The following is a 12,447-nucleotide window of genomic DNA, read 5'->3' as shown; positions in this document are numbered from 1 at the left end:
GAGAGCAGGGGCCGGGTCCTTGGATGGCTTTCGTCGGGAGAGCCACGTGATCTGGTTTGCCCTCCAGCTGCTGCATAGAGACAGACTAGAAGGAAGCAAGAGAGGAGTTGGAAAGACCATTAGGAAGCTGCTGGAAGTCCAGGTGAGAGGTGAAGGTGGCCGGGACCAGGGGATGGCAGTGGGGGCGGAGGGAAGTGGTCAGATTTGGGATGTGTTTTGGACTGGCTGGTGGATGAGGCAGAAGAGGAACAGGGGTGATTCTTCAGTTTGAGGTCAAGGAAACTGGGTGGACAGCTGAGGTGTGTAGAGAGAAATAGAGTTGGGAGGGGAAAATCAAAAGTTCTTATTTTGGACATGGTCAGTGTAAGCTGCCTTCCAGAAATCCACCCAGAGGTATCAGGTATGGTGTTAAATGTATGATTCTGGAGCTCAGAGAGAGTCAGAAATGGAGATTTAGGGGAAAAAATGTGCGGGTTATTAGCATAGAAGTGGCATTCAAGACCATGGGGTTTTCTGAGATCTCCTAGAGAAAGAATAGGTGGAAGAGAGCAAAGGACCAACCACCAAGCCTGGGGCTTTCTTCCAACTTTTGACCCAACGACCGACCGATGAGAAGGAGAGAAGGGGGAGGTGGGAGGGAAACGAGAAGTGTTGTGAAAGGGAGGCATCAACTTTGACAAATTCTGCTGAAAAGTCAAGCAAGATGAATCCAAAATAAGTGACCACTGAATCTAGCAAGGTCCTTGGTGACCTTGACCAGAGCTGAGTCAAGTGGTGGAGACTGAAGACCTACTGAATGGGTGTTAGAGAGAACGGGAGGTTGGGAAGTGCAACCAGGGGCTACAAACAACTCTTCTAGAGTTATGAGGAGTAATGGTGAAGGCAGCTGGAGGGGAGGGGGGATGGGGATGGGGCTTCAAGCCTGGGAAATAGAGTAGGCTGTGCACCGATGCCGAGGAACCAGTAGAAAGGGAGAAACTGATACAGTCATCAAATCCATATGATCATTACCTTCCTCGACGCCAGGTAGTTCCTGGGTTCCTGGAGTATCACTGGGGCTCAGCCAACTGATCTGTAGCATTTGTTCTGTCACTAGGTGGTTCTGCTACGCAGGAAAAATGCTAGGGGCAGTTCAGGAGCCCACCTAGCACCACACAGCTCATTATCAGCAGAGCCAGGACCCCAGTGGATGTGCCCACCATGCTCTGTCCAGTCACCGTGGTGACTCTCCCAAGACCAGAGCAGCCCTTCCTCCTCTAATTGTTACTAACAGACAGGTGGAAAAGGCTGTAAGACAACAAAAAGCAAGGTCACGGGCCAGGTGTGGTCATTAGCCGGCATAGTGGACTTTCCCCCTTCCCTCCTGGGCAGTACCTGGGGGTCAGGAGCTGATGAGGTCAGGAACAGGCAGGGAAGCAGATCATATGATGGGTGGACGCTAGACATTCAGGACAGAGTCTGGATAAGTGAGTGCCAGGGATCCATTCTCCTTGGTGCTGGCCACGTGCTGCCAGGGGGCAGTCTACTGGCTTAAGATGCTGGGGAGGGAGTCACAGCAGCTTCCAGCTCATTCTCAGAGGGTCCCAGGATCAAAAGCATGAAGCAGAACCTCCCTGAACCACAGCTGCTCCCCAGGAGGTTTCAAGTAAATCTTTTCATCTATGCGGAAAACACACGAAAGCTCAAGTGAGAAAATGCCAATTTCTTAAGGTTGACAAGCCAAGCATAATAATGACGTCATGGTAACCAGTATGTGTTCAAAATTTTCCTGAAATTGACTATCCCCAGACACTTCAAGGAGTTGGTAAATATGATGATCACCATTTTATAAAGTTGAAAGTGCAGAGTGGCTGCAGTCACAACCACCCAGCAGGAAAGCAGGAGGTGGAGGTCCTGGGCTCTGCCCTCCCACTCTCGCTGCAGCCTCTGGACCGGTCAGTCTCTCCTGGGCCTCAGTGTCCTCCGCAGTAAATCCAGGACACAGACTCAGGGTTGCCCCCTCCTCTGATGGACTCTGACCTGTCAGTCTGTGAGTCAGAAGTCAGGTCTAGCTCTGGCCCCAGGGCCGCTAGTGTCTGCCCCAGGTCTTGCCCCTTTGGCTGGTTTCAGCCTTGCAAAGGGAGGGAATCTGGTGTGAGATTCTCCTCCCTCGGACAGGGAGGTCTCTCCCAGCTTTGGAGGGAACCAAGGTTTCCTTTTCTCTTTTCAGCTGGAACCCGTGGGTCAAAAGACAACCTCCAACAACTTCACCTATAGCCGAACCAAACTCAAGTGCCCCTCCCCTGTGAGTAAGGTCCTGCCTGTCTAGAGTGGAACAGGTGCCTGGGTTGGGGGAGGGGGGAGGTCCTGGCCATCTGGAGGCACAAAAGTCCCCTGGGAGGCTTCACCATCATGCACGTTCATTCACGACCACTGTTCTCAAATCTCACCTCTCCTGGCTGCCCCGACACTTCTCAGGTCCTCAGGGAGCCGCAGCCAGGAGTGAGGGGAGGGACAAAGGGATGGGTTCACCGAATCAGGAAGAGGCCCGGCAAGGCAGATGAGCGAGCACTGGCCAGAACCTCGTTACCCCCGTGACCCTGGAGGGTCTGTGGCATCCTCTGTCTTAAACACGCGTCGAGGAGCCCTCCCATGCCAGGCATGCTCCTGGGAGCTGGGGGTTGGGAGGAAAAGAGAAATAAGAGGCCGTGTCTGTTCTGGGTGCCCACGTCATCTTCCTGGCCCTCCAGCACCACCAGTGTCCAGGCCCGCACCGCCCTCGCCCGGACCAGGGACGAAGCCCCAACCTTGTCTCCCCAGCTCTCCTTTCTCCCTTCTCTGTCCGTCCTGTAATCGCTGCCAGACCCAGAGTGGCCCACCTGGAAGGAATTCCAGTCTCGTCAAGGCTGTTAAAACCCTTCCCCGGTCCCCGCGCCCACGGAGCAGAGTCCAGACAAGAGGCCCACCTTCCCCTCTCACCTTAGGCACACACTCCGCTCCTGGAAAACGGAGCGGCTTCCCAGAGCAGCCCCACGACAGCCCCGGTCTGTGCATCTGCTTCTGCCAGCTGCTCCTTCTGGAGGCTCAACCCCCATCTCTACCTGTGGGAAATTTTCACATCCTGCAAGGCCCAGATGTTGCCCTCTCTGGGCTACCGTCCACCTTATCTCACCCTACCACTCCCACCCCAGACACGCATCAGCATTGGTCTCTCTTTTCTGTGCGCACCTCTCACAAGCACTGACCCAGGCTCCTCTGTGATGGGATTGTTTCTGAACATGTCTTATCTCCCACTGGACCGCGAGCGAGTGATGTCACACCTGAACCCTCAGGCCCTCTTCCAGTTCCTAGCACAGGGCTCCACACAGCCACCATGCCACCAGCATTCACCGGGGGGAAGGAAAGGAGGCAGGCCCTTCACATTTGGGTTCTTAACCTACTACAGAACCAGCTGTCCTTCCACACCGACCTTCCCCGCTCGCGGGCACTCCTGGGATGGGAGGATGGGAATAGCTGTCCGGGGCGGCCTAGAGGAAACAGAGGTGGGCACTCTGCAAGCTCCTCAGGACTCTCTTCCACGGGTCACCTATCAGTTCCCGATCTCTCAAAACTGAGTTGACAGGAAAGGAGGTTATAGCTGGGTGTTGACCACTTTGGATACCCCTCCTTATCCAGGGGGTTGGGGCACAGTGTGGATGAAGGAGCTTTACAAACAGGGATGAGCTGTGGAAACAAGGTTATTGCACCGTCTCTGGGATGGGGACTACACAAGCCTCAGATGGGTGGTTTTCAGGCCCTGAGCCCTGACCCTCTCCTCCTCCACAGGGGCGCCCCTACATCTGCACCCTGAGGAACAGTCGGCTGCTCCAAGACCGGGCTAAAGCAGACCCCCCAATGCTCTCCTGGGCCGTGCCAGTGGCAGCGGGAGGCGGCCTTGCGGTTGGTGTTGGCACAGTGATGGCCTGGAGAGCCCTAAGGGGTCGCCAGAGGGAAAATCCTCCCATAAGTCTGAACACTGTGAGCTTGTAGGCCCGCCAGCCCTGTGCGGGCTCTCATCCTGAATTCCCCAGCCACGTTCCTCACCAGCCCTCTCCCTTGGCCACCCCTGGCCACTACGGAGGTCACTCGCTTCAACACCTGGTAATGTAGGAAGCCAAAGGGACAGTCACAACTTCTTGGGGCCTGGGACCTATGATCCTGGAATCGGAACATCTAAATAAAGGTCAAAGCCGTTCTATTCTTGGGTTTGCCTGCTTGAAGCTCTCGCCTTCCAACCTGTCGTGTGGCGCAGATGTGGGAGCTGGGACCTTGTCTCAGCCAGGGATGGCCAACCTGAGCCCAGACTGGCACCCAACAGGCATATCCTCAGTCACCAAAACCACGATTTCAAATGTGGGAAAAACCTTGGTCACCAGGGTTTGGCTGGAATTTTGGAGCTTGCCTGCCATCACTCAGTACCATCCAACATCTTTTCTGTACCCAGGACAAGGTAGAGCATTGTGGTACCTCCAAGGTTGTGCATGTCACGGCCTGGCCAAGAGACGAACTCTTTAAAAAATACAAGATGCTCTGTGACAGCGTGTGGTTCAGTCCTGGGGCAGTGGCAGGAAAATGCGTCTGCTTTCAAGAACAGGAGTTCCTTGGGAAAGGGTTCCTGGAAGAGCAATTTTGAAATGTCATTTTAAAAAAAGGATTGGGACATGAATGCTTCACGTATCCTCAACCTGATTTTCTCAAGGTGCTAAATTTAGAAAAGAATTCCTCTTTCTACATTACCAGGTTTATGAGAGAGCTAGAGAGAGTCTGATAACACAAGCTCCCTCCATTCAGCCCCTAGCAGGGGCAAGGCCCTGAGCTGGATGTCTTACACAGATAAGCTCTTTTATTCAGCACAAAAACCCAGGGCGGGGTTGATGGTCATTTCTGAAGACAGAAATAGCGGTTGCACAACACTGTGAATGTATTAAATGCCATGAATTGTTCACTTTCAAATGGCTAATTGTATGTCATGGGAATTTCACCTCAATAAAAAGCAAACAAAAATCCATTATCATCAGGATCTAAGTACCTCTCTGACCCCAAAGCCTGAGATGACAAAGAATGTGAGTTAGAAGCCCAGATGTACCATTTGAATGTGTGGCTTTCACAGCAAACCCCATCACCAGCCTAGGTCCCAGTTTCTCAGACACCTCATCTATACGATTCGAATGAGAGTACCCATCTTGCCTGTCTCCCAGCACTGCTAAAAAACAAGGTGCCGTAGAAAAGCGCTCTGTAACTCTAAAATACTGCACCCACGAAAGTGGGTTGTCTTCTCCTCTGTGAAGAGTTGAGCTCGGGTCTAGGCTGCTGGGGATGAGGAAGGGTCCAGACATGGGTTTAGGAACTGGGGGTAATGTACGGGTGAAGACTGCCCACCTTCCTCTCATGAAGGGTCATCATATTGTTTCTCTTTGGCAAACACAGAGTCTGCAGAGGACCTACCCAGTCCCAGGTTTCTGCTGGTTTCAATTTCTGCTTCTGTACAAAGGGAACAGCATACCTGCCCCACTTCTTCCTGTGGACGAAAAACAATATCACATACCCTAAAGGACCAGCAATCCCAGCTCGTGTTCCTGGCTTAACACCGTGTGACAACCAAGATAACTCATTAAGTCGAAGAGTTCGACTTTTTTTTTTTTTAATAAGTTTCCCTTCCAGTAGCTCCTACTTCAAAGAACCGTGGAATTCATAACCACAAGTCTCCCCTCACTCGGGTTGGGGGTTGCAATTTATACTACCTGAGTACTCCAGGAGCCCCCAGTCTGAAAAGTTAATGAAAGGTGTGGTTCCCAGACTGGTCACCAAAGAACACTTTGCAGAAATAAAGAGAAATCCTCTTTGGAGGGACACAGCCGCAAACCAGGCCCCAAATTCCCACCAAAGACACACTAAAAAGACAAAATTTAAAAATACATGAGAGCACTTACCTGAACCTGGTGGTATTATATATACACGAAAACATGTCCTTTTCCTATAGGAAAATGTTCAATCTAGTTAGGAAGCCAATCACAGCCACACCAGGAACAAAACCACCAAATCCTGAGAAAGCTACACTCTGGGATACTCTCCATAGAGGCTTTCGAGTTCAAGAAAGATTAGTGTGGATTAAACTTGGTCAAAAGGCTTCACAAAGGACATAGAACTTTAATTGAGCTCTGAAGAATGGAGAGGTGATTTGGTTAGAGGCTGAAAAGAATGGGGTCACGGAGACTGGGAGAACTCCATCTAAGTGGAGAGGTGAATGAGCATGGTGTGTATATAGGGACAACAAGAGAGATGTTGTCCAGAAACAATGAGGATGGATGAGCCAGATACAGTCAGATTAGGGGCACACTATGGAAAGGACAAGGAATTAATAGTGATTATATTGTTACAATGGTTGTAATACCAGGCTGCATTTGATTTGGGACTAAAATGCTATTGGGAAAAGATTGGTACAAAGAAAAATAATATCAATAAGAGTTGACTTAGAGTGCTTACACTATGACAGGCAACATGGTACAGAATAATTAAGCTTCCACATCCCTGTTTATCATCCCCTTTTTACAGAAGAGAAAACCAAGACTCAGAAGAGTTAATTGGCCCGGAGTTATACTTTCATTACATAATGGGACATTCATCAAAATGAATACTGGTTTCCAGGGTAGGGGAGTAACCCCAAAATACAAAACAGATGATTCTAGCAGTAAATTGGGCTGAACTGCAAATAAATGGGATATAAAATAAAAACCTAGAAAGGAGGGACACACATTATCCTCACAAGGCTATGACGGCACCACGAGTTCCTGTGCCTCCAACTGGTCTGAAGAACGCAGCCATCTCTAGTTAGTAAGCTGTGGTTTTAAAAATTAACTATAGGGGCTAAGATTTATTTTGCTAGAGTATATGTGGAGTTATATAGCAGCTAGCAAATCTTTTAATTAGGAAAAATAATGAAGAAACAATCCCAGTGAGAATTAGTAGACACAACGAATGACAGGATTAGACCCACATTTTACATAATAGTATTGAAGACAGACTATATTTCAGCAGATTTTGAAAGATTAAAGACAAAAGGAACTATTCTGTATGATGCTGTAGTGCTGGATACATGACACTATGCATCCTTCAAAACCAAAAAAACTGTACAACACAAAGAATGAACCCTAAAGGAAACCATGGACTAGTGCATCAATATTGGTTCATCAATTGTAACAACGTACTCCACTAATGCGAGATGTTGATAATAGAAGAAACTGTACAGGGGTAGAGAGCGGGTATTTGGGAACACTGTATTTTCTGTACAATTTTTCTGTAAACTTAAAACTGCTCTAAAAATAAAGTATATTAGTAAAAACAGGAACTTAAAACATGAGATAAGACTAAGGTAATTTTTTAATGAAGGCAGATTTATATAAGAACCAAACGGAAATTCTAAAAATATATTATTAAAAATAATCTTCAGTAGATTTGTTCAAATAACAGATTTGACACTCAATGAAACATCATGTCTTGTGTATTTACTATGTATCAGGCACTGTTTTTAACAGTAAGTCTATATTACTCATTAATTCTCACAACAGCCCAGTGAGATAGGTACTACTATTATTCCAATCTTACAGACAGAAAAACTAAAGCAGATTTGGGGTCTTTTCAGTCTTTTTGTAAGAATTAAATTAGATAAAAACAATAGTTTAAAAAATAGGTATTCAATAATTCCCATATCCCATATTAAATCCAATAGATTATTTAGGAGGGCTTTGTGAAACAACCATAATAATGAAAATATATTGGGTAACTTACAGTTTACAAAGCACTTTTATATGTCCTCATTTGATCCTCACCACAAACTTGGAAGCAAAGTGCAGTATTATTAAGAAAAAATATCCCAAACTTGGAAAGAAGGCAGGAGAGTGACCACGTGTCCTATTAATGTCACTGTTGAACAAAGCTCATCTAAGAAATATTTAGTTACCTAGAATACACTTGTGTTTGACTTTGCTGTTTACTATTTGATTAGAGCTCAGATATTATGAAGTTATGTTGACTAATGGATTTCTGACTGGTAGAAAAGATAACATCAAGGTTATGATTTTATCACCCTATAGAACATTAACTAGTTTTCTATTAGCAACATCATTTCAGTATTCCTTTGACCAGCTAACAACATAAATCTCCATTCCTCAAATTCTCCTTTAAGACTTGACCATCTTAATAATTCCCTTATTCATCACTGAGTTAAAGTCTTGACATACATTCATCCTATATTTGTATGAGAATCATATTTTAAACTTTTTAGAAAGAAATGACTTTTTAAAAATACCTAAGGGGGGACTTCCCTGGTGGTCCAGTGGTTAAGAATCTACCTTCCAATGCAGGGGATGTGGGTTCAATCCCTGGTCGGGGAACTAAGATCCCACATGCTGTGGGGCCACTGAGCCCGTGAGCCACAACTAAGACCCAACGCAGTCAAATAATAAAATCAAAAATACCTAAGGGGAAAACTAATTTTTAAAAATTATACAAAAGTATATAAAACCACAGGATATATTATAAAAACCTAGTAAATCTGAACAAGTGGAAACCGACAACCCAGTAATTCCATCCCTAGGTGATGGCTCTCAAAGAAACATTTGCAAATGTGTCTCTCTTGGGAGATGTGTAGGAGAATATTTATGGCAGTGTTGTTCATAAAAACAACAAAGCCAGAAACAATGAGGTCAATGTCCATCAATAATGGACTGGGAAAACATCTCATGGTGTATTAATATAACGGAGTAATTATGCATCCGTGAAAATAACTACAGCTGCATTCATCAGCTTGGGTGACTCTTACATATAACGCTGAGCGAAAAGAAGAAAGTATTACAAAGAACACATGTAAGACGACTCCATTTAAACATGGAGACAGGCGGTAAAAGTAGAAAAGGAAATCAGTGTAACCATTATCAGAAAAACCATAACGCTACTTTTGAGAGGAGGAGGGGTTGGCGATTGAGGAGGGATATACAGAAGGCTTCTCAGATACTGGAATGGCAATTTCTAAACGTGGGTGGTAGTTTCACAAGATCTTGCTTGATAACTATTCTTATAATTGAATGTATATATATATATATTTCAGGCTTTTTCTGTATGTGTATTTCATATTTTTTAAGTTAAAAGAATGAAGGAGGAAGATGTTTTATAAAAGAACCAAGCTAAATTAAGCTGCTTATTCATTCAGTGACCAGTTGGAAGAGTTTCTTCTTTTTTTTTTTTTTTGCGGTACGCGGGCCTGTCACTGCTGTGGCCTCTCCCTCCATGGAGCACAGGCTCTGGATGCGCAGGCCCAGCGGCCATGGCTCATGGGCCTAGCCGCTCCATGGCATGTGGGATCCTCCCGGACTGGGGCACGAATCCGCGTCCCCTGCATCGGCAGGCGGACTCTCAACCACTGCGCCACCAGGGAAGCCCCTGGAGGAGTTTCTTTACCCAAGGGCCACCTACAGAAATTTGGTGAGTGTTCAAAGTCACTAAAGTGAAGTAAACATAAGTCAAAGTTGATCGGGCAAAGAAAAAGAGATCCCACATCCAGCTGGTGAGGAATCAGCCTCCCTGCAGCAGGCCAGTTTGGGCCCAGCTCCTGAGCAGCATGGCGATGTTGGGTGGCAGCCAGGGCTCACCAGGCTTCAGCAATAGGAGGCCACTCAGGTGTGTCCCCCCTGTGTTCCATGCAAAGTCTAGAAGACCTGTCACTATAAGCTTGTCCCACTGTTCTGGCAGCTGGCACTGTGATACACCAAGGGCCAAGGGAACATGTGCCTTCCCGGAGGCCCAGAGTCCACCCCTCCTGGGCCCTGGCTACGCCATGCATTACCAAGAGCGCTGCCATCAGGACACTGTCACACAGTGCTGGGTGAGCAGGAAGTGAGGACGATGGGAGAAGGAGGGGAGGAAACAGAGGCTTCTCCTCAATACATTCACCCAGATGGCGTTTCAGTCAGTTGAACTTCATTCTTTATGATTAAATAAAGTCTCAAGCACAAGCAGGCTCCGGGAGTAGGGGAGCTGGGGATCAGATGGGAGCCAAAAGGGATTCCAGTCCTGAATGATTAGGAGTGGCCTTATTTCTTCAACTGTAGTAACGCAGGGATCATGTCTACCTTAAGAGGCTATCAGCAGATTCAACGAGAAAAAAATGTATGACAAGGGTCTGGCAGAGGAGGAGCTTGAAAACATGGCAGCTGTAGTTATTCTCCTCTCCTGTGTGCAAACTGGGCCGAAAGCGTGTCCATGAATCCTGCTCTCCCCACCCTCGGCAGTGTGTTGTCCACTCTGGTCCTCCAAACATTTTCAACCTAAGCCTAGAATAAAGTGATTGGCCTTCCAGCAGAAGCTCAGCCTCCCCCCCCGGTTATCTAAGAAGAGGCCTCTCCCTTGGATAGGACCATTGAGGCAGCAGCCCTGGGTCCCACACTCAGAGGTGAACAGGGTGGCCTCAGGTGCCTCTGACGGTTCCTTTCTGAGCATCAATGAATTCAATTCGGAATTGTCTGAATTGCTGAGATCCCAAAAGGACTATGAAAGAAGTTGACGGTACAGCCTTGCAAGTGTTATCATCTTGGTTCCTCTAACTGGGGGAATATCTCAGGATCCAGGATACAAAGGAGGGCAGGCTCTCACCTTCCAGTCCCCAAATCACCTGGGAGGCAGCCGTTGCCTGTGCTCACTCGGCCAGGGGACTCTGTAATGTTACAAAGTCTGGTTTTAGTTGATTTCTAAACCTGTCTAGGTTGAGAAATGAAAAAGCTAGCCCTGCCTTAGACCATTTAGTGCTCTGCGCTCTCAAAAGCCAGAGTGAGACAGGACCTCCCTGCACCCCTGTCCCCTGTGTGTGGGGAGAGGAAGGAGGAGGCCAAGGGGTGTCAACCCCCTAGAGAGGAAGTGCTGGACCCTGGGGCAGACCCGAGGTTGCCCTACCCACAGGGAGGCCTACCGGGCAGCTTGGTTTTTTCCACTTGCTGGAAAAATAGCTCAGAGCTTATCTCCTGTGCCCTGCAGACCGATGATAACATCATTATATATGAAGGCTCCGTGTCGACCTTTCTTTTCCAGTTCTTTCTGTAACTCATTTTACACAGGAGAGCACATGATCGGGATCTCTTTGGGTCTGAAATCCCCTGAGGAGACAAGGAAACAGTTTCCAGAATTGTCCCCGGGGCAGCCCTCCTTCTAGAAGGCGGCACAGGTACCTGTGACACCAGCCTGCTGCTGGCATATCTCACAAGGCTGTTGTGAAAGTTCGGGGAGGGTCCGAGGGCTGAATATGGAACACACCTAGCACAGAGTGAACACTCAGTGAATTTAGCTCCTATGAGTGTTATTTATAGACGCACCTCAGGATTCACATTTGATGGTTTTTGTTCCTCTGCCAAATGCTTACTTATGTATTCAGTACCCCCGCCCCCCTCCGCGAGTTGATGTTTATGTTGTTCCTATCATGGAAACATTTTTACCGATTGATGTCTTCATTCAGCCAGCCCGCCAGGCAGCCTACGGAACGGAGGCTCCTTATCACGTGCTCTGTGTGGGCGAGAAGTAAACTTGGATGAGGAAGACTCGGGTCACCTCCAAGGGATTCACATTCAGCTGTAGGGATTGCCACACTATTTCGATTATGTACCTGCAAAAAATGTCAGCACGTGAACCACAATATAGCGATGTTTATTTACAAACTATATAGGTATATAACTATACTAATATATCAATCACAAAACTCACAAAAATAGGCATTTGTAAAGAACAAGATAAAGGTGAAGTAAAGGTTTTGCTCTTGCTAAAATAGTAATATTTGGGGGGAGGACAGCGTTTTGATTGAATATGTTTCACTATTTTTAGACTCTTGATTTAGACCTTTGTGATATGACTATTCAAAGGCCTTGTTTCAGGTTAATTTTCTTTCTGAACTGGCTTTCAAAGATAGTCATGGCTTGGGAATTCCCTGGCGGTCCAGTGGTTAGGACTTAGTGCTTTCACTCCTGGGGCCCGGGTTCAATCCGTGGTCAGGAACTAGGTTCCCACAAGCCACATGGCATGGCCAAAGGAAAAAAAAAACAAAACCATGGCTGAAAAAAGATGCCTCACAAAGATGGATTGTTCCAAACAAAAGGTGTACCTGGTTGGTTGTGCTAAGTCATGATTCTCGTTCAATTGTACAGATTTTTGTTGAATGTCACTCATGAAATACGCTTCTTCCTGATGTTAATCTTTATTTTTTAGCAAACTAACTGGAAGCTATCCGATTTGTCACAGACGGGTTCACACCCCACTGATGAAGTCATTTTGAAATTTTAAAAGCAGGTTTAAAAAGTTTACTTCCCAGATATTTTTAATGTACACAGATATGAGAGTTTATGGAGGGAGCTCATCATGTCAGCAGCGGAATCACATAATAGTAGCCACATTTCC

General features: G+C 47.0%; 1 protein-coding gene and 2 long non-coding RNA genes across 10 annotated transcripts in view; 1 reads left to right on the top strand and 2 right to left on the bottom strand.

The window, feature by feature from the left end:
• LOC113623897 (uncharacterized) overlaps positions 1–3,247 on the bottom strand; it is a 7,539-nt gene extending 4,292 nt beyond the window's left edge. The window contains exons 1-4 of one of the 2 annotated variants that reach the window (XR_003434114.1): positions 2,959–3,247; positions 2,430–2,653; positions 1,375–1,659; positions 1,012–1,287 (exon numbers count right to left, since the gene is read on the bottom strand). This is a non-coding gene — a long non-coding RNA (uncharacterized LOC113623897). The remainder of the gene's footprint in view (positions 1–1,011; positions 1,288–1,374; positions 1,660–2,429; positions 2,654–2,958) is intronic. The other variant, XR_003434115.1, reaches the window with a different exon arrangement.
• Positions 1–6,941, top strand: part of PLB1 (phospholipase B1) — a 178,542-nt gene extending 171,601 nt beyond the window's left edge. For all 7 annotated transcript variants that reach the window (XM_027113504.1, XM_027113503.1, XM_027113501.1 and 4 more), the window contains 2 exons: positions 2,210–2,284; positions 3,805–6,941. In XM_027113504.1, the coding sequence (XP_026969305.1) occupies positions 2,210–2,284; positions 3,805–4,008 (279 nt within the window). In that variant the 3' untranslated portion in view covers positions 4,009–6,941. The remainder of the gene's footprint in view (positions 1–2,209; positions 2,285–3,804) is intronic.
• The window catches only part of LOC113623901 (uncharacterized), an 88,947-nt gene continuing 81,042 nt past the window's right edge, over positions 4,543–12,447 (bottom strand). Inside the window, exons 3-5 of the long non-coding RNA XR_003434118.1 lie at positions 11,496–11,662; positions 5,464–5,536; positions 4,543–4,633 (exon numbers count right to left, since the gene is read on the bottom strand). This is a non-coding gene — a long non-coding RNA (uncharacterized LOC113623901). The remainder of the gene's footprint in view (positions 4,634–5,463; positions 5,537–11,495; positions 11,663–12,447) is intronic.

Source organism: Aethalodelphis obliquidens, unplaced genomic scaffold (genome assembly GCF_003676395.1).
Source record: "Aethalodelphis obliquidens isolate GAN/ISIS:26980383/991018 unplaced genomic scaffold, ASM367639v1 scaffold12, whole genome shotgun sequence".
Taxonomy (NCBI): Eukaryota; Metazoa; Chordata; class Mammalia; order Artiodactyla; family Delphinidae; genus Aethalodelphis; species Aethalodelphis obliquidens.
Note: the sequence above shows the minus strand (reverse complement) of the source record. Positions and strands in the feature narration are given on the sequence as shown.